The sequence below is a fragment of the Ornithodoros turicata genome, chromosome 7 (assembly GCF_037126465.1).
Source record: "Ornithodoros turicata isolate Travis chromosome 7, ASM3712646v1, whole genome shotgun sequence".
NCBI lineage: Eukaryota > Metazoa > Arthropoda > Arachnida > Ixodida > Argasidae > Ornithodoros > Ornithodoros turicata.
In genome coordinates this window covers 27,637,104-27,662,715 of record NC_088207.1, presented here as the reverse complement: position 1 = coordinate 27,662,715, position 25,612 = coordinate 27,637,104, and the positions used below count along the sequence as shown (strand labels likewise).

Genomic DNA, 25,612 nt, shown 5'->3' with positions numbered 1-25,612 from the left:
TTATGGACACACGCATTCTCTCTCTTTCTCTCTATAGTGAAAAAAGGTCAGTCATACCGAAGAAACTGAGTGAAGACAAATATCCTTCACATGGCCGCGAAGAAAAATTTTCGACTGGTATATGCAGTTGTGTGAAATCTTGAATATTTAATGTCACAAATATGCCAACGTTGTTGCGCTTGTCGAAAAGTAGAACCTGCGCCACTGTGTTTTGTATCGTGACAACGAACGGAAATATGGGAGGCATGACTGTGGGGGAACCAGATCGAAGACCAAGGGCATGTTCGTCACAAACGTTCGTAACATGGTTTCACAAAGCTCATGCATAGAACATTCCTGTGTGCGGTACGCTTGTTAAAGGGAAAGCTATAGGAGCGATATGATATATACATGTATAACCTGTGTATTTTCATTGAGAGTTAACTGGTTATGTTTACAAAGCATTCCGTATCGGTTATAGATGGTAGAACCCGTAAGCTACTGATGCAGTGAAGATGTTGGTGTAGTGAAGATTACTAATCGTCTGACCAACTTCACTGCCAAGATGCTCTGTTGTATTTCGTCACCTACAACTTGAAAAACCATAGAGTCTCTGTCTGTGTTCACCCCCAAAGCCCGCAGTGCACAATGAAAGGAAAAAAAAAAACTAAGCTTATCGTTGTCTTCATTGTTCCTATTGCTACGTCAGAAGGGGTCCTAGATTACCTATACAGTTTCATCGCACATATTTACTACAACGAACCGGTTTTGTACCCGATAATCTTTCCGCGAACCGGCTTGAATCGATACATATACAGGGTGCTTCCGTGAAATCCCCTGCTAAATAATTTGCGAACGGGTGCACCAATCGAAGAACTTTCTTTTTTACAAATATCTGTCCGATACCACCTACAAGATGCGCATCGTGTGAATGAGTGTAAGACGCTAATGATTTAAATAAAAATTCAAATGCGTTTCGTGAAAGACATAACTTCTAAAGCAGGACGCAGTCGGCATTAAAATGGGTAGTACCCCTTTTAGGACCTTCACTGGACACCTTTTAGAGAAAAATCTGGCACCGAAGCGGGTCATTTGTTGCAGTAATTAATTGGTTTCGGTTTACATATTTTTGTCGCGGCGGGTCGCGGCGAAGCGCGAAAGGACGTAATTCATTGGTGTAATTCATTGGTGGACATGAGAGTGGAAGAGCGTCCTTTTGTACTTCACCGCGACCAGCCGCGACAAAAATATGTAAACCGAAAAGAATTAATTACTGCAATTACTCCATAACTGCGGCGCCCTGCTTTAGAAGTTATGGCTTTCACGAAACTCATTTGAATTTTTATTGAAATAATTAGCGCCTCACACTCATTCACACGGTGCGCAGCTTATCGGACGGATAGTTGTAAAAACAGAAAGTGATTCGATTAGTGTATATGTGGGGGGGGGGGGGGGGGGGTGTCGAGGTAGCTTGCCGTTGTTGGCCGCACTCAAGTGGGCATCGTCACGACTATAGCCAAAAAAAAGGAAAAGAAGGTGGGAGAAAGGGGAGTTGAGGACTTCAAAGTGATGTAGAAGCAGGATGACCGGTGCTGATGGGACGGAAGCACACAGTAGGTGAGAGGTGCACTAGAGTGGTCTCTCCGCTAGGCCCGCTAGTGTATATGTATATTGACCGGAACCTGAATTGAACCAATAAAAGTTTCCGCATACATGCGCGTCAACTCCCTCTCTCTCTCTTTTTTTTTTCTTCTTTTACTAAGGAATAGCAAGCCGTCTTTTTCTGGCTGACTTTTCCTGCCCAATAAACAGATTCCCCCACCCCCAAAGATTCAGCCAATTTATTTCTTCTTTTCATTCCAGGAATACACAACGGCGTGAATTCTTCGGACGGGCCCCTAACAGCGCCGACCAGCCCGGGACCTTCGCTTTGCGACGCGTCTGTGACGTATGCGAGCACCGACCAATCGTTGAGCCACACCAGGACACGTACCAAGGCTTGCTGACCAATATTCGCTCTGGGCGCCTCGCTGTTCATGTGAATGCTCTGTGCACCCACTCGTACGGCTCCAGGACTGGAGAGACGGCACGTCGTGCCGCGGTGCCTTCGCCTATTTCTTTGGCGCAGGACTGACCCTGCGGAAGGATATCTACAAAGTTCTATATCGCCTTAGGTGCTGTTAAAGTGCCCTATCTCTGTAAGATAGTCGAAGCAATTTTGCACTTCTAGTGTAGCGCCTTGACCTCCGTGTATTACACAAAGCCTGAAAGCTTCACGGTTCTTCCATCGAAAGCTTGTGCTGAACTTAGTTTACATACTTACCGCAATGATGCTCGCTGCATGGCCCAGAATGGTGTCAATGTCGCTGGAACGCGTTAAGTGTAAAATGTGATAATATGACTAAGAGCAATAAGATGGTAGCATAAAGTGCTATAAAGCATGTATTTTGAAGAACTAGATCGGGGATAAGTGGGGGCATATGCTAATTTTCATACGAGCAAACGTGATGGCGACGGTTACCGTCCTCTGCTATTATCATCTGATAGCGCAGAACTGTGGTGAGCTCATTATACAGAACGTGCTGGACGACGTCTAGCATTTTGTTTGCTTCAAATGAGTAGTCTACCCCAAAGACATCACGCTTACTCGAAGACACAGCGATAATTACGTATGCGTAATGCTTGAAACCACGTTGGAAGGAAGCTGCAGCACGCACTGATTGCAAGTGTGGAGGGAGGTACACCATATAACTGTCTGTCGTCTCCGATCGCTTGTCTGCCCACACCAGCTTTTTGGGCTATATAGACAGCGCCGATGTGGCAGGTAGGCGAACTAATGAGGCTCGTGCACATGACGTCACGCGCAGCCTTTGGGCGCTTTTGAGCCACGTGACCTGTAAAACATGGGGATGCGTCACAGGCACCCTACTGTGGGCCGAATGCAGCAGCAGCGTGTGTTTCTACAATTTCCTGTCGCAAGTGCATGTATACCGCAACAACTCACGGCATGCTCTCCTACTGTGACTCCGGTGCGGCAATACCCTTTCCCATATCACGTGACCAAACGTGACGTCACTGCACAAGTCTCATTGCACGGTGCAGCTTTTTCTTGGTCGCTTTCAGGCCTGGTGTGACACATGGAGGCCTAGACATCTGGGCCTACACTTATCTGAGATTTGACTCAACCGTGTTGTCTTTTAGACAGCCTTCTCCGGTCTTACGAGGTACTCGTTGTTTTCGGGACATGTATTTATTACTGCAAAATATCAATTGGTTCTGGTTGTGCTACAGTTGATATGCAGTTTATATAGTTGATACAGCTGATATGTACTCATACGAGGTGTTCAAGGCGTGTACGGCATATAGGTCCCCTGCTTGCTGTTTCGTCAGGCATCGAAACGTGAAAACTTGAAGAACAAAAATCCGGCAGCGCATGCATCCGCAAAAGCCGCATATCAAATTAGATGGGAAGTCTAGATTCGGAAAAATGTTTAAGGAAATATTATGGAAGCGTTTGTCATATGGTCACTGGGTCAGGTTCGTACACTGGCCTAAAGAAACAAACTGCTCTTGTTAGGGATGTGCCATACCTTTAGGCGTGTTTCTTCATGTCACGAAATACGGAAGCACGGGACTGTAAAAAACTCAAATAGAAGAACACTGACTACAAAGTAGCAGCCGGGCTTGCTTGTGGACTCCAAAGCGCACCACAGAAGTATATACATGATTAATGCTCGTGTACATAAATAGCTTTAAAATGGGGCGCACGTTTAATATCAGTCTACACATATCTATTAACGATATAGATTTAGCGACCTACAAGTTAATATCATATACTTCCCTCTCTTTCTCTCTTTCCGGAGTTGTAAACATTTTCTAAACTTTTAGTGTTTTAACAAAGTCGCTGCCTTTCAATAACCTTTACGTGGGACCAACGTTTGGGACTGCGTATGAAACTATACCTTCTCGTTCAGTGATCGTACAGGACGCTGCGTGGATGAATACGCCTATAGACTTCGCTTTCAGTTTGAAATAGCTGGACAACTTGGACGAACCTCGTGTTGCATATTTCGCACCGCAGGCTCCCTACGACGCAAACACGTTTTGGTGATGTACCGATTAGCCAGTTATTTACCCCCCAGACATCGGCGGCACGCCGCTGAAGACATCAAACCCACCTACCCTCAAGCGGGTCCTTTTTGCAAAAACGCCATCTTGTCATGGCCACACGTCATAGGCAACGTCATTTTGAGGCCGTGTGACTTTGTTTACCTGCCATGTTCGTGCTTGCCGACACATTTGCGTTGGCGTAAAACCACGAGATGGACGTTTTTGCCAGCGTAAACGATACGGTGCTTGTTCAGTGACATGGTGGCCCATTTCTCCTTAGTATAAGTATATCGCATCGGAAGAGGGGCGTCTTAACGCGGGATTGTCATCAAATCTTCGGTGGCAAACAGTACGAGGCCTTATATGTGCAAATATGTGCGTTTAACGACGAGATTATCGGATAAAAATAATTACCATGTCGGAGGACGTTCAAAACGGCGGAGAGGAACAGCAAACGCGGCCATCTTTAAGGTCCCGTGTGTGTTTGACGTTTCCTGTGACGTGTGACCAGGACCAGTACGGAATTCATTGCGTTCGCCCAGCAGGCTTTCGTCTATAGATCCCGCTTTCACCACTACCGGTTTGGTGCCAAAACGGCATCCGGTTTCACGGCAAACACGCTCTGCGCCAACCACTGGGCCGATTGATACAGTTGTCGCTTCTGATTTGAGGAGAGAGATGGTCGTATACGCCTTTTTGTGGCAATTCAAACTGCCACAAAAAGGCGTACGCCTCCCGTTCTCAACAAATCTGGAAAGCGAAAGACATAATTCTGCATGGCGGCTGGTTTCGAGCGTCCTTAGTCGCAGGACCGCAAGTCTTCGTGGTACCGGAAGTTGTGGCGGGGGCTTGTTTATGTTTACCAGATAACGTCATGTATTGAGCAATACGTTGGTTTCCTAGGGAACTCTGTTGATATTTGACTCAATGCCGGGACACAAGGGTCTCAATTGAAGCCAGTGTGGATTGAGCATGCGCGCAGCGCCACCCAGCGTGTAACGTGTCAATCTCTTAGGCAGCATTGGATCCAATGCTTCTTGAGAGGTTGACACGTTACACATTCGGTGGCGCTACGCGCATGTTTATGGCCGTTGGTTTCAATGATCATTGAGACTCCTGGCGTGACAAGGGTGAAAACAACGGAATAAAACTCAGGGAAAACAGATAGCACAGTCGCATTAGCCGCTTTTCGTTTCATACCGAATTGCAGCACGAAACCACTAAAGGGACACTAATGTGAATGCTAAAAAATGGTGTATGTTTTGCTGGTCGCTTGCAACTTGAATGCTTCAAATACGTAATAGCTCCGTTCTACACTCAGCAGTTATTCAGAAATCAATTTTCAGGGATTGCATCGAAAAACAGAAGTTGCGGAGTCCCTCGTCTGGCAACGCTGACACTCCTCGTGGCGCCATCTTTCGGGAACGCATGCAACGATGCTAGCTAACTAGTCCGAAACCACTATCCTTTTAGCGTGTTGTCCCTCGGAATCTTGTGACGCGTGACGCCTGTCTTCGAAGATGCACGGTTGGTGCATCTCAGGACACTACAGACGCAGACGAGATATCCGTGCGAATCGGCTGGAAGGGAAATGTTTGCATACAACAACGACAGGAAAGCGACGTACACGTTCTGTGCGTTACTTTCTGGTTAAACATGTCACGCGATATCTAACAATAAGGCGGGTGGGGGGGGGGGGGTGACGATCAATAAGAAAAGAAGTGGAAATAGCTGATGGCCGTCGAGAGGACACGACGCAATAAAGACAGGCAAACAGAGGGCGCAGACGTTCTTGAAGGCCACAGGTATTCGAAAACCAAACTGCTATAAAGTTGTCCTTACTAATAATTAGGGGGTTCAATAGTAATTAGTCATCAGCCCCAAATGCAACACGTAGTACTCTACTATCACGCAGGATCTGACCGTCAATGCAGGCCCGCCTCCCTTTGCTTCTCTTAATGGACATCTATGGTCGCTGTGATCAGCGAAACACCAACCTTAAAAATTAACATGAAAAGCACGATGGACTAACGCATCATCATCACAAGAGCGAATTCAACTCCGTGGCACAAAAGAACATGATAATCGAATTTCACTTCACAGTCCCTTTAACTTGTCTAGCCAGTTCAATCGCTTTGGTATGACCTTAGATACAATGACCAGTGCAGTGCCTTTATCTTTACTTTTTCGAAATTCACTTAGTAACGTCGCCTGCCCACGCAGCGTCCTATCGGTCTGCTTGTACCAGTTGCTGAAGCGTCCGGTCACGTTTAAACTACACAGTATTCAGTACAGGTTCCTCCGCCTCGCACTATTCTATAGGAGCTCAGTCTCCAATGACCTAGCCGAATATATTATCTGATGCAGAAGACAGCAGTGACCAGCTTTGACTAAACAGAAGGCTTTCCAAGTACCCAGCTCAACGATGATACTAACCGTACCTTTTGCAGCTACTTTGGCACTCGGTCGAAAGCCAGTAAGTTCCCTTATTGTATGAGGAAAATCGTACCCTGATGGCTGTGAGTCGGAACGGGACATCAGCAGCTCGTCCAGGATGGAAGGTGTGCAAAGAAGTGGCATTTACGATTTGTCGGTGGTGGTGGTGGTGGTGGTGGTGATGGCGAAAGGGCTTGCCGTTGTCGGCCTCACGTATGTGGGCAACGTCACGACTGACGCCATGGGGGAATGTGCGTCCTGGGCCGACTTCTAAGGGAACTGTGCCGACATATGTCTGAGAGCGTCTGAGGAAGACCCAGGAAAAACCCCAGACAGCACAGCCGGCACCGGGATTCGAACCCGGGTACCTCCCGGGTTCGAATCCCGGTGCCGGAAGGATTAGTCGAAATCATGCTTAACTCATTAAGCAGCCTATGAGGAGTGGCCATGCCTTGTTGTGTCTTACCATTGCGCAATAGACGATTTTAGAAAGATGCGCGCGCCACCAAGCGCGCGGCGCAAAGCAGCATGGGAACTTTGGGGGACACTGCTCCGTCGTGTGCTTCGGTTATGGTTTACACCGGATGACGCTGCTGCTGCGCACACCGGGAATGTTGTTGTTCTTCTTCTGCCACCGCCTCTGCTGTCTCGTAGTGCTCTTAGGCGCTCCAGGTTCCCATGACCCCTTGCGTGCCACAGGTGGCGCATGATTTTGTAAAAAGAAGAACACCCGTCCCTCTGCCCAGTCTTCCGTTCAGCCAAGGCTTTGACACTTTGGTTCACTGCCGTCTAGAAATTCCCCAAGCAGCACAACATCTTGGCGCAATATTGGTCCGGTATTGCCAATATTGGGCCACGGTGTTGTACTGCTTGGGTACTCAGCTGGATCAGAGTTTGAGCCGGACGCCGTACATTATAGTACTTTTTCCGCCGAATGTATAATATTTATATGTAATATCCAGCGTGCGAAATTCAATCGTACCTTCAAACTTAGGGCTGAATGTCTGCCATGTCCAGTGTACTATCACAGCGTTGATGAAAGTGAGCAGAGAACAAGCTATAAGGGTACGTCTGTGGCACCACTTCTTCACTGAATGTGTCCATTTTCCTCACCAATCGAAAAATGAAAAGAATGAAAGAAATGAAGAAAGGTAATGCTAAAAGTACTTTTCACTGCAAACCGTACCGGTGAGAAAAGGCATGAAACAGGGTGCATGACTGAAATTGTTGAGTTGACTATGATACTATCCATATATCATCATAATGAACTTAACCAATGGTCGCAAAGGGGGGTGGTTGATATAGATTCATCTGGAACCTAAAAAAAAAAAAAAAGCAAGGACGAAGGTAGAGGACAACACAGCTGCATACTGTGCTGTCATTTGTCTTCCTTCTTTTCTTATTAGCAGCTCACATTCACGATGTCATCACAATGACCATTAATTTATCTCGGACTGAACTGTCCTTGTTTCTAAAATCGACCAGAGGTACATAACAACTCACTATGTACCCAACTATTCAAACCACAGTCAGCCCCTCGGTTTATGGACTGTTAACGCAGCCTGTTAAATCGTTCTAAAGCGAGGGAATTTGTACATCGAGGGTTCATAACCCAGGGTTGACTGCATATAATTTATATAACAAAACTTTCGCCTTTTCTCTGTGCCACAATACTGTGTGGACTAGGCAAGAGGCCTTAACCACCCTACGCGAACGGTGGTCCACACGCACAGTGTGCGTCGTGAATGCTCTTACATGGGGTTTAGAAATGAAGTCCCGATACCATATCCTGTTACATCTCGCGTCGTAGGCGAAGAGCGTGTAGTGTATCTCTTCTCAGACAACATCGCCTGTGATATTTGCCGTCCTTCATGAAATAATAAGCGTCTGTGTCATTTGTGCTTTTGAACACTCTCTTTCGCTCTTTCTGAAGCGTCATAGGTTGTTGCTAGTTTGAAACCTGTGGCTGTTCAATATTATTATAGTGGGAATGCACCGCACGAAAGCTGAAAATAAAGAAATTAAGTAAACCTTTCTTCTCGTGCACTCTATCTTCTGCAAAGAAGGAATACTGGGAAATGTGACTTGTGTAAGTGAAGTTGTGCACCGAATCCTTCTGCGTGAATCTAAGCCAGGGGTCTCAAACAGGCGGGAGCGGGCCACATGAGCATTAAGAGAGGCCCATTCTAATTCTCACACCAAGTCAAATAGTGACACACTAAAGAAATGGAAACGGAACAGTTGTGTACACGTCCCGACAAAAGTTTACGGAACACGGGAGCGGTGTATTTCCCCCTCGGTCTGACACCCTAGCGGCAAGCGGAAGCGGGCTTGTTCACTCGTTCAGAGGGTAGGAGTGCGCCGACAGCGCCATCATTTTAAACCACGTTTCGAGCACATACTGCGATACCGAAACTACCGCGGTGTGTCGGTACCAGCGCATTCGCGTAAACTCCGCAAACTTTTGTCGGGACCTGTACAAAGGCTATTGTATTTTCATCTTTAGATGTCATATTAAAGTAACGAACCCGAAGCCATCCATCGTAAATAATGTTAGAGAGCTGTTCATTTCTGATTTCTCCATTTCTTTTTCCAACTAGGAACTGTAAAGGCAAAGGCAACAATAGAGGGCGTAAATAGGAGATAATTTCAGTGCTCGTGGACATTGTCATAATCATTTGTGAAGGACTACGTATCTTTCTCGAATCGTTTGTCATAATTTCAGTACCCTACTTGAAAGAGGGCTTGACGTGTGAAGTCGTTCAGTGTGATCAGTGTTCACGTGTGAGGTATATACGTACAGTAGTAGTGACGTGTGAGTTTTTCAGTAATGAATTCTGCACATGCCGTCCCGGCTACACCGCTCCTGTTCTTGTTGAATTTTTAATTTTATGGTATATCAGGGTATTTCATGATAATTACCACCATTTCTTTGCTGTGCTGAACTGCGTGCCATGGTCTAAGGTGAATGCGGCCCGCGACTCGAATTGAGTTTGAGGCCCCTGATCTAGGCTTTCGCTCGGCGAGTCCAAGCAGTGAACGAGGCTGACTTCATTGAAGGTTACCAAAGAACATTTAGGTGATCGGAACGCGAAAAAAAGAAAAAAACCTGGAAGCTGCAGCAAGTTATAGAGAAACAGAGGACAACTTCATGTGCAGGTCTTTGCCAGAATTTCTTCCTAGAAAGCTTCCGGGATATGTCTGCATTATAGTGTAATCTGCTAGCACAGTGGTTGTTTCTGGATTTTAAAGGGTCCTTAAAGAGATTCCAAAAAAATGTGAGTTCTGAGTGGAGAATGGCTCGCAAGGAGGCCTATTATCTGACATATATCCAATTTTTGCCATATTGCATTCAAGGCGGGCGCAGTTAATGGGTAAAAAAAGGAAAAAAGAAAACAACGTCGAACGGTCGCACTAGACGCCCCCCCTGCAAGCAGCCAGACGTCACTTACATCCTTTGCTCACTCCAAGGTTGCACCAAGCTAGCCCGACAGTGGCCAAGGTCGTCTGCTTTTAACGTCACAGCCAGTTTCTTCGTCGTGCCGGCAGCGGGGGCGTCGAAGCAGTCGCCTTTTTTGGCCTGGTTTTTAGTTAGTATCTCCGTTGTCCTAACAACTGTTGCGTTCATGCAGTTGCAGAGGTTTTTGAAATCCCTTCACGTTCCCTTTAATGTTGCCCTAGTGTACTTCGTTAACCGCGCACTGAAATAGGAGACTGCACACACGCACATAAAGAGACGATGATGAGATGGGGCTGATGCCCGCCAGCAGGCTGGGCGCAGGAGACTGCACGTGTTTAACGCAACAACGGAAATGCGGCCTATTTGTGGTACCGAGTCACCGGATTCCCTGCGCCCCCTGTCAGAACCCGCAACCTTGTTGTTACTGTGCTGTAACGTCACTCAGTGAGCTACGGAAATGATTCCAATGTTCACCCAGAGCCAGCTACAACAAACGTTTGTCGAACACTTCCACTGGTCCATATACTTTAGCTACTTGCAGCAGCTTCCAGCGACGCAATACAAAGACAAAACGGGTGAAAGCGCCACTTGTGGCATATCTCTCTGAGTTCGAGAACAGATGGGAGCCTGACAGGAACCAAAGGATCGCTCCGAGGACAGCCCACACTGGAACTCACAAGGTAATGTTGTTGCTTTTCTCTGATCGAGCTTCGTTGCGCCGAGATTCGTTGATGCTTAGGTACATTTTATTGCCTGCTTCGGGATCTCCGGTGAGATATACCTGTTTCACGAGCGCCTATTAGGAAACCCATGAAACCGCAGGACAATCAGCATCACCAGTTGGACTGAATCATCATCCAGTCTGCAGTAAAAACGAGAAAGTACTTGCTACAGATACATAATACTGTACGGCATGAAGACAGACCATCGAAGAATACATAGAAGCACAGAAGGGTGCTTCTTTTGTGTCATCTAAAGTTATCTTGAAGTAATGTAGAGGGTTCGCCAAGATGAACTTCGGGGTTCGTAATAGATAACACAAATAAATACAGTGTCGGGAAGCTACAGCCAATGTTAGAAGACGTACTATGCCCCAAAATTTTATGTCGATACTGCCACTTGGTCCGTTTCCCTGCGGATAAATCGTGGAAATTAAAAAAAAAAACGCCGCTGCCTAGCATTTTCAATCGGCTATACCTGCGTTTCAGCCCCTTGCATCAGATGGCGACACGATCGAACGCGACGTTGCAGACGACTTCGCACAGTAGTCCTCCTCTGCATTCAGTTCCACTTGTTCATTTGGTTTCGATATCGTCTGTAACGCCGCATTCGACCGTGTCACCGTCTGACGCAAGGAGCTGAAATACAGATATAGTCGATTGAGAAACGGACCAAGTGGCAGAATGGGCAGAATATACATAAAATTTTGGGGCATAATACGTCCTCTAACATTTACTTTAGTTTACCAACACTGTATTTATTTGTTTTATCTCCATTACAAACCCCGATGTTCATCTTGGCGAACCCTGTACATCACATATATGTAGGCGCCCATCCGGAGGTGGAAGAAGAGGAAACGTGTGTGACAGGGGCCAGATTAGAATAAATGTGTCTTACGTAGAAGGTGTCTTACAAGATATCTTCGCATTTCAGTGACATGTCGTCTGATTAATCTCTGAGTTAATATCCGTATACTTTCCCCGTTGATGGCTGACATTTTCCAGTGAATTCTACAACAGTCGTGGCTCGTGGTAATGGCAGCTGTTCGACCAGCTTGATGTCAATTGTTATCCTTACGCACTGACTGCTCCGATGACAAGGTTAAGTGGTTGGTTTTGCCATGAGTACAATAAAACACTGACGGACATGATGAATATAAAAGCGCTAAAACCAGACGTTCACACTATGACCAAAACACAGAAGACACCACAACACAGAGCGCCCACTGTTAACAACTTTATTTTGTGCCTAACACTGCGGTTTTAAGGTGCAGCCAAATAGCCTCGTCCCCTATCAGAAATATTTATACTCTCCACACTGACACATGTGTGCCCTTCTTGCTTTATCAAAAACGCTTCCCCCATTATCTCCCTCTCTTTTTGTCTCATATATCTTCCTTTAGGCACAAAATAAAGCTGTTGACAGTGGGCGCTCTGTGCTGTGGTGTCTTCGGTGTTTTGGTCCTAGTGTCAACGTTGGGTTTTAGAGCTTTTATATTCATCATGTTTGCCGTTAGATTGCTTGCTTCAATGGCAGCACGTTGCTCGGGGGATGATGCGTTCCAGGCCGACTTCAGACGAAACTGTGCCGTATAACATTTCAGGAAAATCAATCAAAAACACCCGGAAAGTACAGAAGATGTCGGGATTCAAACCGAAAAAGGTAAGTTGGCGATGGCGATAGCGCCTTGCCTTTAAGGTAAGTTATACGAGAGTGGAAGTTACAGTGCGTCCACTGAGAAAATTGCAATTAGCAAGTTGAAGAAGAAAGAGAAACTGAGATCACCGACCATTTTGTGCTTCTGAGTGACCACTGACCATGACACATGCAGTCTTAAAAATGAAGTGGTGGGGGGGAGATGTCTTAATCGGCTCGCCGTGCTTGGCCACATAGTAGTTGGCGTCGTCACAAGTATATAGGTCATTGGGCAAGACCCGCCTCCTGCAGAAAGCGAACAACGTTTCTTGCTTTAGTGGAACGTCCGGCATGAGAAAACCGCCGGGGTTGAGGATGTCCGCTAGCGTGCCAGAGCTGGAGTGAGGCAGTGGGCTTCGCGGCAGAATGGTATGCTCAGAATTCTCGCAAGATGTGCTCGATTGTTTCAGGTTGTCGACTGTGGCCGCAGCCGTCGTCACCCCTATAGCCGATCTTGAATAGTTGAGAGTTGGTGAACGCAGATCCAGTGCGTTGTCCATGGACATGATCTGTATGCCTCGAGGGAGGTCTTCATGGAAAGAAGGGGGCGGTGATGGTGCATGATGTCTCGCATCCCACGGTAGCGCAGTTCAACAAGCAGCTGAACGGCCATTTGCCTGCCGGTGTCGTCCGGAGTTGGGAACAGGGGCTGCAGCTCAGGTGTGCTGAGGACGCAAGATGATCGCCGAAAGAGTCGTCGGCCAACTGTCATCCGACCCTTTGCCAACCGGCCATTGCTTGCTTGGGCTTTCTCCCTTGCCGGGCCACGTTCACTGATGGAATGTGGAACGCGCAAGTAGCACTTCTGGTACGGTCGTCAATAGAGCCATCTGTGAATATGCTCTGGTCTCCCTTCAAATCCGCGTATTGATCTTTCGATCTATCGCGGTGGAGGGAGGCGAAAGGGAGCCGGTCCTTCATATTTCGAGAAGGGCCCCTTGATAACGCGGTCCGCCCCCGGGTGGGCCGTGTCTTGGAATGCGCGGCCCGTAAAACGGTCGTCGGGGCAACATCGCTTGCGGTGTTGTTTCCGGGAAGATTTTTTCTAAAGATCTGTGAATACTAGAGTATGCAGTACATCGCATATATCAGGTTTTCAGCCGCCACTCTAGCGTCCAGGGGGCTACAGACTCTCCCCTCTCTTTTTACGAATGCCTGCGGAACGTAGAGCGTTGTAGCAGTTACAAAATCCCGTCATGGCGCCGACGGTGAGCCAGCAGGATGTTGAGGTGAGCTCTCCCTGTGAGCCAAGGAGCCATCTGTTGGAATTATGCAGTTCATAATTTCCACAAAAATAGCGTACGCCCCCCGTTTTCATCAAACCAAGGAAAAGAACGTTGCCATTCAGGATGATTGTTGGCTAGGGCCGTGCTGCGCGGTGAAGCTGTGTTGTTAGAGTGCGGGGTCCTAAGCTGTCCAAAATTACCTAGGTAGTTTCCTCATAAAAAAAAAAAAAAAATCAGTGGCGATTTAGAGGTAAATGCGAAAGAAATGCGTTAGCGCCTTGTCCAGTCTATACTTGACTTCCGGGTATCCCCTTCCGGTCTAAACCCTCCGGTTGTCCACTTCCCGTCTATGCTTGACTTCCGGTATCCACTTTGGAATGCTGGAATGTAGAGCGTTGTAGGTACAAACTCCCGCCCGAAGGTGCGCAAGCAGGATGTTGCGGCGAGCTCTCACCGTGGGCCAGGCAGCTAGTTACGTGTAGAAGGGGTTGATGATGGTGCATGATGTCCCGTATCCCAGGATGGCGCAGTTCAACAAGCATCGGAACTGCCATTTGCCTGTCGGTGCCGTCCGGAGTTGGTAAACAAGGGCTGCAGCACAGGTGCGCTGAGGACGCTAGCTGATCCGCCCTTTCACCCCATAATTCGAATGCATGATCAGATGCTGTGACACAAGCCTCTGCTCGACCTGCGGTGCCGTGGGGAACACCCAGCACATTCTCATGGAATGTGCACTCTACGGCCCGCAAAGGCGGATACTGTGTGATCAGCTTGCTCGTATCAGCAAGAGACCACTCAACTTAGCTGCTCTCATTGGCCCCTATGAAGCTCCTTTGCTAAATCGTCGGGTTCTTCACCTGTTCATGGACCGCTCCAGGCGTTTTAGTTGGTTCTCGTGCTTTCATCCTACCTTCGGCAGGCAGACCGCCCACTCTTTTTTTTCTTTCTTTCAATAAACGATACCCCCCCATCCTACCCTCATCATCTTCACATAATGTTCCACGTGCAATGGGCTAGGGTACCGCACCGCCGCGGTGAAACACCGCATCTCATCGCCAGCATCTACTGTTGTTGTTGTTGTTGTCTGCTTTTGCGTGAACGAAACAGATGTACTATAGCGTGACGAGTGGCATGCCAAAGGGGAAATAAATTAGTCATCCGTATGGCTTCTCCCACGTGATTTTAAAATTCTAATTAACACGAAGAAGAAAGTATTTAATATCACCTGATCATCATGGGGCCTGCTTGAAGAAAATAATCAGTACACGGTCCCAATCAGCAGACAGAAACGACCCTGCCGCTCACGTTGATCCAGAGGACGAATTACTTCACGAAAACGTAACACGCTACCAGTCCACACTACCTTAATCCCGTCTTACGCCTTCCTTTGCCCTCCTCATTTCCAGGTTTTGTGCCACCCGCAGGCAACAGCTATGCTTCAATGTGTGGTAGCCAGCAGCACATGGCCTTTTTTTTTTTTTTTTTGCCAGAACGAACACTATGCCGGCCTTCTGTTGGCTAATATACTGAAAAACAACAACGAGAGCGAGAAAGTAATGCCGAGTGTGCTCAAGTGGATTGTCTAGTTGTTCCGTGTTAGCGCCGCGAAGCAACTGTGGCCATGAGCGGCGTACAGACGGGGATAGGTGGGGTCAAGTGGATTGCCGTTTTCGACTCTCCCAGAACTAGGTTGATTTGTGTAGCGAAACTTTCCACGCGATGCCAACAATCGTTTATCCATCGAAAGCAACTAATGCGAGTTAGGTTAGGATTAGGTTATGTAAGGTCAGACTTGTACGTATCTTGAGTACGTACTCAAAATACAGTATTTTAAATACTTTTTCCGGTATTTTGGTACTCTACTCAATACTTTTTTGCGACAAGTATTTTTAATGTATTTAAAATAGTTTTTTCGGTATTTGCTACTCAGTACTCAAAATACTTTCCTTCCTCGTCAAGCAATATCCAGCACGCTTCCCGCCGTGCCGAGATTTTCAGCTCGCTGGAATTTAACCCAATTTCTCTTTGTTTTTCTTTTTTTCGGGACTTCGCGAATCTGTCATTTATCCTCTTGTACAATAGGCTGGTCCCAAGCCCAGCCTTGCTTCTCAATAGCCAGCTTCGTCAGAAAACCGTTCCTATTCATATTGCCAGGTGAATCACCAGGGGATTAGGTACAAGATAATCCCGGCATTTATTTACTTGGTCATCAAAGCAATAAACACATGCCAGAGGTTGAAAGACCCGAACCGACATACAGGAGGGATTACGAAGTTTTGGGTCAGAACATATAAACAAACTTTACTTGGGTTCACAAAAGTTCACCAAACATTACTTGACACCAAGACGTTGCAAATGAAAGATATGCATGGCTGATGAAGTTTATCCCTTTCATTTGTAAGGCCACGTTCAGAATACGCGTTTCACTTACTGCTAATACTAAAGTACTTTAAATAGTATCTTAAATACTTCTGAGAGTATTTAGTGCTCTACTCAAATTACTTTCAGTTTTGAGTATTTTGTACTCTATTTTAAGTACTTTTTCCGAGAGTATTTAGTATATTATTTTAAATACTTTTGCGAAGTATTGCGAGTATGCGAGTATTGCGAGTATTGCGAAGTATGCCAATCCACGCGCGCCTTCTCCTCCGCGGGTATAATCGCTGGCCTCCCTTTCCCATGCTCCCCTCTCTCACGTTTGCTCTAGCAAAAAAAGGATAGAATTTCCTACCCAAGCAGGTAGAACGACAGTACTTCTACCATTTCGGGCCAATCCACGCACGCCTTTTCCTCTGTAGGTATAATCGCTGGCGTCCCTCTCCCTTGCTCCTCTCTCTCATGTTTGCTCTAGCAAAAGAGGGGGTAGAATGTCCTACCGAAGCTGGTAGAACGACAGCACTTCTACCATTTCGGGCCAATCCACGCGCGCCTTCTCCTCCGCGGGTATAGTCGCTGGCGTCCCTTTCCCTTGCTCGCCTCTCTCACGTTTGCTCTAGCAAAAAAAGGGGGTAGAATTTCATACCCAAGCTGGTAGAACGACAGTGCTTCTACCATTTCGAGCCAATCCACGCGCGCCTTCTCCTCCGCGGGTATATTCGCTGGCGTCCCTCTCCCTTGCTCATCTCTCTCACGTTTGCTCTAGCAAAAAAAGGATAGAATTTCCTACCCAAGCAGGTAGAACGACAGTACTTCTACCATTTCGGGCCAATCCACGCACGCCTTTTCCTCTGTAGGTATAATCGCTGGCGTCCCTCTCCCTTGCTCCTCTCTCTCATGTTTGCTCTAGCAAAAGAGGGGGTAGAATGTCCTACCGAAGCTGGTAGAACGACAGCACTTCTACCATTTCGGGCCAATCCACGCGCGCCTTCTCCTCCGCGGGTATAGTCGCTGGCGTCCCTTTCCCTTGCTCGCCTCTCTCACGTTTGCTCTAGCAAAAAAAGGGGGTAGAATTTCATACCCAAGCTGGTAGAACGACAGTGCTTCTACCATTTCGAGCCAATCCACGCGCGCCTTCTCCTCCGCGGGTATATTCGCTGGCGTCCCTCTCCCTTGCTCATCTCTCTCACGTTTGCTCTAGCAAAAAAAGGATAGAATTTCCTACCCAAGCAGGTAGAACGACAGTACTTCTACCATTTCGGGCCAATCCACGCACGCCTTTTCCTCTGTAGGTATAATCGCTGGCGTCCCTCTCCCTTGCTCCTCTCTCTCATGTTTGCTCTAGCAAAAGAGGGGGTAGAATGTCCTACCGAAGCTGGTAGAACGACAGCACTTCTACCATTTCGGGCCAATCCACGCGCGCCTTCTCCTCCGCGGGTATAGTCGCTGGCGTCCCTTTCCCTTGCTCGCCTCTCTCACGTTTGCTCTAGCAAAAAAAGGGGGTAGAATTTCATACCCAAGCTGGTAGAACGACAGTGCTTCTACCATTTCGAGCCAATCCACGCGCGCCTTCTCCTCCGCGGGTATATTCGCTGGCGTCCCTCTCCCTTGCTCATCTCTCTCACGTTTGCTCTAGCAAAAAAAGGATAGAATTTCCTACCCAAGCAGGTAGAACGACAGTACTTCTACCATTTCGGGCCAATCCACGCACGCCTTTTCCTCTGTAGGTATAATCGCTGGCGTCCCTCTCCCTTGCTCCTCTCTCTCATGTTTGCTCTAGCAAAAGAGGGGGTAGAATGTCCTACCGAAGCTGGTAGAACGACAGCACTTCTACCATTTCGGGCCAATCCACGCGCGCCTTCTCCTCCGCGGGTATAGTCGCTGGCGTCCCTTTCCCTTGCTCGCCTCTCTCACGTTTGCTCTAGCAAAAAAAGGGGGTAGAATTTCATACCCAAGCTGGTAGAACGACAGTGCTTCTACCATTTCGAGCCAATCCACGCGCGCCTTCTCCTCCGCGGGTATATTCGCTGGCGTCCCTCTCCCTTGCTCATCTCTCTCACGTTTGCTCTAGCAAAAAAAGGGGTAGAATTTCTTACCCAAGCTGGTAGAACGACAGTTCCTACTCTAGTTTGTTTCTACTCTGCAGTTTTACCCAAAAGGTAAAACTGGTTTCAGTAGAAATGTGGTTGCCAAACAGCTCTTCCAAGATTGGTAGAAAATTCTACCTTTTTTTTTTCTTAGGGTGTATGTGTCGCGTTAAGCAATGATGCTCGGATCCCCAGCTCCTGGCACTCGAATTTGACACTCCCGCTGTATCCTGTTTACTGCATCGACAAGACGGACGAGCGTGCTCTCTTCGACGGGACAACTATAAAACGTGAAACAGGAAAAAGAGAGAGAGAAAAAAAAGGAAGCTGCAGAAACTGACGGGTATAATGCCGAGAATGAAGACAATAAGTAGAGCTCTAAAGGAATCTCCTTGTTTTCTCTGCTGTTTCTAAAGCCAGCTGTCGGTGACAGGAACAAATTCGTGTGCTATCCAGTTTCTGGAAGAAAGAAAGAGAGACAAAGAGGGGGGGGGGGAGTCTGCGTTCAAGGAACAGCGGAAGATAGATTTCAGTGGTGGCTTTGAGGCTTAATGTGCTCTGACCACAATACTCATTTTCTTTTAATGGCCAATTAAACTTGGACATCGCGGTCTGGCCTGGTTAGAAAAATGCGGAGACGTGGAGATAGGCGTAACTCTACGTTGGGCAGGCTATCGTGGAGTCTTGGTGACGGGATGACGCGCAGAATTTCAGGAAATACGAGTGTTCCGCGCGAGGGGGGTCTTCAGACGTTGCTGCGAGTATAACAGGCTGGTTTGAAAAGCTTATATTACCGTGTCAGGTTAGATTTCCTTTGTATACCAAAGGATACACTCTTAAAGCGGTCACTTCTGACGTTACCTCTGAAAACGGATAACTCCTGCTGTAGAGGCTACAAAATTGGTAACGAGCTTAGACGGAACTCTCTGGTGGCCACATATTACAGACAGCGTAATGATCACAATGCGCTCGATGTAAACTGTAAGCAAACTGTTACTCGTAAATAGGTATGAACAGGGTTTATGAGGGTTTTATATGCACTGTGCATAGGTCGGCATTTTGGCTCACGATCACAATCATCTGATAAGAGCGCGTCGACCTCGCACTCACTATGAACTCACGGGAAGACAGATATCGCGCCCTGTATCGCAATATTGTGATCGCAATATTTTCGGGAGCTTGAAATTATCAAATGGCTCGAGGCGATAAAAGTTGACGATTGCAGATGATCACGCCGCCAGAGGGAGTTCGCACGAATCATTATGAGTTATCGCACTCTCGCGATCACGATATCAGCACGCGATGTCAGTTATGGCATATTAGTGCACTCACGAGATAATGTAAAAAATCACACCCGGAAATATTCCAAGCAGCACAATGTACTGAATGTCGAGTAGGGGTGGACGGGTAGGTGGAAGGCCTTGAACAGACTCGTGAAACTCAAGAATATCGATAAGACGCATACCGTCCACCCCTATTGCACTCGACTTTCAGTACATTGTGCTGCTTGGGGTACAACTGAGTTACTTGATATCAAAACTTGTTTGTGGGGCGACACTTACCATGACTGAATGTCATGCAGGGGCGTTGTTCGACTAAATGTATATCTTCCTTAGGCATATGTTCGTTGAACGATGCACCACGTGTGGTTCCGAACCTTGATAAACAGACTGTGAAGTCTTGTGACTGTGTGGTTCTGTCTTGATAAACAGGTTAGGAACACGATAATTCTTCTCTTTTGCTTCATTTCGAAAAGCACTATTGCCAATTATAGCTGCCCAAATGCGTAGTCGACAAGGCAAATAATATTTGGTGCATAATACAGAAGTCACTATAGTGTGTACTAGAAAGGCGGAGGAAAGAAGCGCTGAACAATTTGAAATATCCTTGCATACAGGATAGGTGAGTAGATACAGGGTTTCTAGTTTTCGGTATTTAGCGAAAAGCAGCATAGATAAACGTAGACAGCCACAATCTTCACGCGGTGGATGAAAATGAGTTGTACACCGTTAATCTCCGGAATGGGCGCTTCAACTGGCTCAGTTTTATTTCCTTTGGCTTCATGTGTAAGTACAATGGACGGAAGTAGTGAAATCATTTCCAGAAAAAATAGTAAACAAGTGCGCTCCCACCTGTCACAGGGTCAAATTATATCACAGGGTCGCTTAGGATATATCCAGGTTAAAACTAGTCCTGCTTCATAAAGGAAGCGGCTTAGCTAGAGCCTGGAGCAATGCGTTCATTATATACATGGGACAGTCCAATTTATAATGTGACCATCAAAAGCCAGCGACAGGTAGTGGCCCTGCGAAATAATCACCGATCAGATGGACGTCGAACGTGTGAAAAAAAAACAGAATCAAACACCACAAATCCTACCAGTAACCTATAAGAATCAGTGCACACGCATGTAATTTGAGGCTCACTTCACAGGGATAGTGTGCCACAAATCCCCAAACGAGGTTCCTCATACACCATTATTGTGTACGTTGTTGCTGACATAAATTTCTGCAGCAAATAATCAAATCCAAACACACGGGTAGAATGAACCGTTTGGCAAAATTATGATGCATACGCTTGCGTGCCTTTAAAAGAAAAAAGATGAAGTTTGAAATGTTACTGAAACATAGTACCGTATCGGTTAATTTTACAACGTGCTCTCTTGCTTCCGGCAGGGCAAAAATATAAATAAAGATACACTAATGCAAAGCGTTCCAGAAAGCAAGCGCGAATGTGCAGCAGTAATTTGGGCATCAACGTCAGACTGTCGTTGCGACGCAAGGACAGTGATCGCGGACTCACGCGATAATGGCGTTGAAGCGAACGATTTCGTTCGAAGCCGTACACAGTGGTTGCCGTTGCCATCGTTGAGAGACGCGTCAGCATAAGTGTACTAAGCGATCTCGCGATATCTGAGTGCAGCGTGAGGGCGATCACAATAATCGCAGTCCTTTGCGTTTCCATGCCAACGTGATGGCAGATTATCGCAAAGGTGCTGCGACGCGGTGTGAAAACACGCGGGACTCACGCAATAGTGGATCGCAATTGTGCATATCGTGAGTTATCGCGATCATGTGTTATTTTGCCGACCTCTGGCACTGTGCCAGCGGAATGCTTTCAGATATGTGCCGAGAGACGAAGCAAGCAGTCATATCCTATTTTATAAATTTCTGTGCAAAACATTACCGCGTACAGTGCAGAAAAAGAGCAAATTTGAGAATTCGTAATTTCAGTATATTTTCGGCGTACTTTCGATCTTGACAGCCAACCACATCCCAGTATTACGCGACACTGTGCAATGCCATGTCAATACTTGGTTAGCTTGTTAGAGGTTATCCTATACCTTCTACTTTTAGAGGTAAAAACGATAAAAACGCATATCGTACATTTTCGACCTCTATATTAGAGGTGACCATTTTAGGAGCGTACGAAGCGTTCGCTTATTTGTTCAAAATGATGCAATTACGTACCACAAGCCTTAACGAGTAAATGATACGTAGACTTATAGGAGAAATCCGCGTGGAGAAACCAACAGGCTTCCGTGACAACTTCTGTGACACTCTGTGTAAGCGGTCTCTGACATTATGAACCAGTGAGTGTTTCTCTATGCCTAACATCTCTTTCTTTTCCTTTCCTCCTTTTTCCTATGTGCTTTCTTCTGCTTGACCTAATCTACCTCTTTCCTGTTTGTTTGTTTTTTCTCTCTTTTTTTGGATCTATTGTTCCACACACAAACGCGTTTTGGTGTAGCGCCAGTCCTGACTGGGTCGGGACTAACCTCTCCATATTTTTCTTTCTTATCCGATCCGATCCAATCCCATCCAATCCAGGCTTCTGTAAACCACAGGCTTCCTTATGATGAACTCGACTGGATTGGATTGGATTGGATCTACAAGAAAAATAATATTGTGATGTACGCGGTGCGTGCAGCCGGATGCACGGCTACTCCCAGAGCGCTTATAATTGACTGCGCAACGAACGCTTGGTGGAGGTTATTGATGAAGAGACAGGAAAGAAAATGGACGAGTGAAAAAGAGAGAAGAGTGGGATATTTCATGCTGGGCTATTATCCCTGTCCCCTAAGTTCTGCCTCCTTCATGATCCTGCTATATGCGTCGAAACTTGATGTCCGTCTCGATGTTCTGGAAATATTTTACAACGGCGCGGAACACCGGATGCCTGTGACTTCCCAATACTTGACAGCCAATAGAAAGACAGGCTATGATGCAAGGCCACATGATTATGTACGGCTCCCATCAAAGTTAATTAACTTGAACACAGCTCCAGCCTGCGAAGCAGGAACAGAACCACCCTTGCAGCGCCTAGCGGAAAACAACGCCTTCATAACGAGGGTCACCCCTCTCACTGTAAATAGATTACTGTAAAACCCTTTTATTTCGCGAGCCCTTCATTTTCGCGAGTTTCGCGAACCGAGAGAATTCTAGAACTTTAAAGGCACGTGAAAATTTCAAAAACAGAGAAGGATGGGATAGAGGAGCTCGCGCAATTTAGTGCTCGCGAATATGTCCCCGTTACTCGATTCGCGAAAATTTAGGGCCGCGAAATTAATGGGTTTTACTGTACCAAAATACCCTCCGCCGTTATTTCTACTAAGCACCACCACAGTCCGCCGCGGGCTAGAATGGCGTTGAAGTTGACTCAGATGTGAGCTGTACAAGTACAACTGCCCTGTGGCTTGTAAGCTTGTCATCCCAAATGACCCCAAACGACATCGAACACAGAACGAATGAAAGCCGAAATAGCACCTCATAACTACGGGTTTACAGCGTACTTTCTTCAGTCGCCCGCACGGGCCGTGCATAAATGTCGTCCTCAAATCCCGTGAGGAACAAACTTCCTTCTCCTAGGTAAAAAAAAAGTCAAAAGAAGAAGCGAGCTCTACTGTCTAAGCGTCATCTCCCTCGTCTGCCATTACTGTCAAAGCATTTACAAGTAGAACACTTTTTAGTTTGTTTGTGTAGTCCGTTTAGCAATAAGTTCCAAGAGAAGCAGTGTGTAAGTCCTTCTGAATAAATTGGCGTTATGCCGGGTATACATGTTGGACAATGAGTGTACATCATCAGCATTGCCTACTTCTTCAACTGACGCATTTGTAGGAGAAGGGAATAACAATAACGAATGGATGAAAAAGTGATGAGTGATACAATCGTCTACTTAATTTGTGGCTCACTACCTCATCACAAACAGTTGGTATGAGCTGTGAAATGATAGGGGGAATGATGATGAAATCCTTCATCATATGACATGAAGCCCGCATTGTCGGATCATGTCAATGCACAAAGGCATAAAAGAGAAAGAAACACAGCGAAAACATGTATAAAAACTAACTTGTTATCCTTGTTATCGCGTATTTATCATTCATCATTATCATGTGCACTGATCATTACATTTCTTTCACAGCATCAACAGCTTCTCACGGTCTCAAACCGGTTGCGCGAGACCGCTCATTGCGTTCATCCGCGCGAAAGTCACGAAGTAACATAGAACGAATTTGCACATAATAAGCAAAATATATACATGTATATATATATATATATATATATGTGTGTGTGTGTGTGTGTGTGTATATACGGCCACACAAATATTTCAGAATACATACATTTCAGAATTTCACGACGAAAGTGCAAAAACAAATAATAATGGCATTGTACTGCGTGCCTCATCATCAGCGGGACGAAAAGCCGGCATTCATTATGAGCAATACAACAAAAGCGTGCCTCTGCCGGTGCTGGGACAATGGGAGCACTGCCCTTATGTGCGGCAACTACGTGAAAGAAGCCTGATGTGTGCTATAGGGGGCAACATGAAGAGCACGGCTTCGTTGTGGCGCTCGTTTCCACACGGCGGATATGGACAATGGAGTTTTTCTTTCCGTGAATGCTGCTTCCCACGTCCGTGGCAAAGTCGTGGCGCTGTGGGTACCATGCGCCTAATTTACTGGAAACTTGCACGATGGAAATGTTTTGGTTTCGTGTGGAGGATATAATGTTTATTCGAAGAACCAGAGGGGAGGCCAGTGAAACGCGAGGTAGACTCGATAATCATTTGAGCATAAAACAGAGAAAGCAAGACGAAATGGAAGAGTGAGAGAAAAAGAAAAGAAAGAAAGACGAAAACCTGGATGTAGACGGAAGAATTATAACCCTGTTCTGACTGCCTTGAAAAACGCGCGAAGCGCAGGCAAGCTTGTATCGTGTTGTTTGTTTGCAATGAAAAAAAAAAGAGGGGAAATTGAGCTCGTCTGCCGACTTGTTCTGCCACTCGTAACATAAATTCTCACCCATCCCCCCCCCCCCCCATCCCCAAAAATACTTCTCATGTGCTCTACTCGCAGTTCGCTATTCACAATGCACATCTTCGCTATTCAGAAGTCCACTATTCGCATGTTCACTAGCAGTCCACTATTCACAATTATCCACTATTCACACGTTCACAATTATCACAGGATCATGCACAAAGGATCCTAAAAAGTGGTGTCCATCCCACAGCTCTGAACAAATTTCACAAGTGCCGCCAAGGCAGCAACCCTCGTGTTCGGTGCCCATGTCTCCCAACACCTTCACTATATCGAAGACACTGATGTCTAGTCGAGCAAGTGTAGCTTTTAGCGTAGCTCTTTGAGACGCATAGCTAGTGCAGTGCATTATATGATATGCTCACTATCCTCCACCGTTGCACAAACCCAACAATTCGATGAGTCGGCTTTTCCAACCTTATGAAGAAAATGACGGCCATAAGGCACATTCAACCGCCACCGGTGTCAAAACGTGTGAACAGAGCGCGGTAACGTAGACGGAACGTAGACGGAACGCAGAACTTCAGCTCCGGATCTATGCGATGTAGCAGCGACGGGTCACTCTGCAATTGTACCCATCGCGTAAACCTGTCAAGCAGCATTGGATTTAATGCATGCTATTTTAGAAGTTGACACATTACATAGCTTGCTGGCGCTACGCGCGTTTTCCTACAGCTGGCTAACATTTTCACTGACTTCCATCTTTTATCATTTTCAAATGAGTTTTCTTCAACGGTCGTCGAAGCCAACTGCGTTGAAAAACGCGCGTAGCGCCAGCAAACGTGTAATGTGTCAACTTCTGAAAGCGCATTGAATCCAATGCTGCTTGACAGGTTAACACGATACACGATTGTTGGCGCTCCCCGCGTTTTTCAACGCAGTTGGTTTAAACGGTCATCGAAGGGTGCCCGTGTAACAGGGATGACAAATCAGCTGGTGTAACGTAGACATAGAGGATTCATTTCCTTGAGAGTAAGGACAGTTACATGGAACAACAGTACTCAGCGACACATCACCACCAAGCAGTGTTGTACCGGCTACCAAAACGAAGTAATGCAACACCGTTAACCGGTACCCCCCAAAAAAGTAGCGCAATACTGGCGTCGCTACAGATTTGAAAAAGTAACGCGATACCGCTGCTGCTACCAAATAAATGTAACGTAAATACTATGCCGCTGCTTTTCCGCTACCGTACCCTTCTGTAGGC

The 25,612-nt window shown here is 46.6% G+C and overlaps 2 protein-coding genes across 3 annotated transcripts in view; one reads left to right on the top strand and one right to left on the bottom strand.

Annotated features, from left to right (window-relative positions):
• The window catches only part of LOC135400739 (potassium voltage-gated channel protein Shaw-like), a 73,378-nt gene extending 67,575 nt beyond the window's left edge, over positions 1-5,803 (top strand). Inside the window, exon 3 of one of the 2 annotated variants that reach the window (XM_064632618.1) lies at positions 1,843-5,803. In XM_064632618.1, coding sequence (XP_064488688.1) covers positions 1,843-1,985 — 143 coding nt within the window. In that variant the 3' untranslated portion in view covers positions 1,986-5,803. The remainder of the gene's footprint in view (positions 1-1,842) is intronic. The other variant, XM_064632619.1, reaches the window with a different exon arrangement.
• The window catches only part of LOC135400740 (beta-1,4-mannosyl-glycoprotein 4-beta-N-acetylglucosaminyltransferase-like), a 154,762-nt gene that overhangs the window by 127,918 nt on the left and 1,232 nt on the right, over positions 1-25,612 (bottom strand). The gene's annotated exons all lie outside the window — the stretch shown is intronic.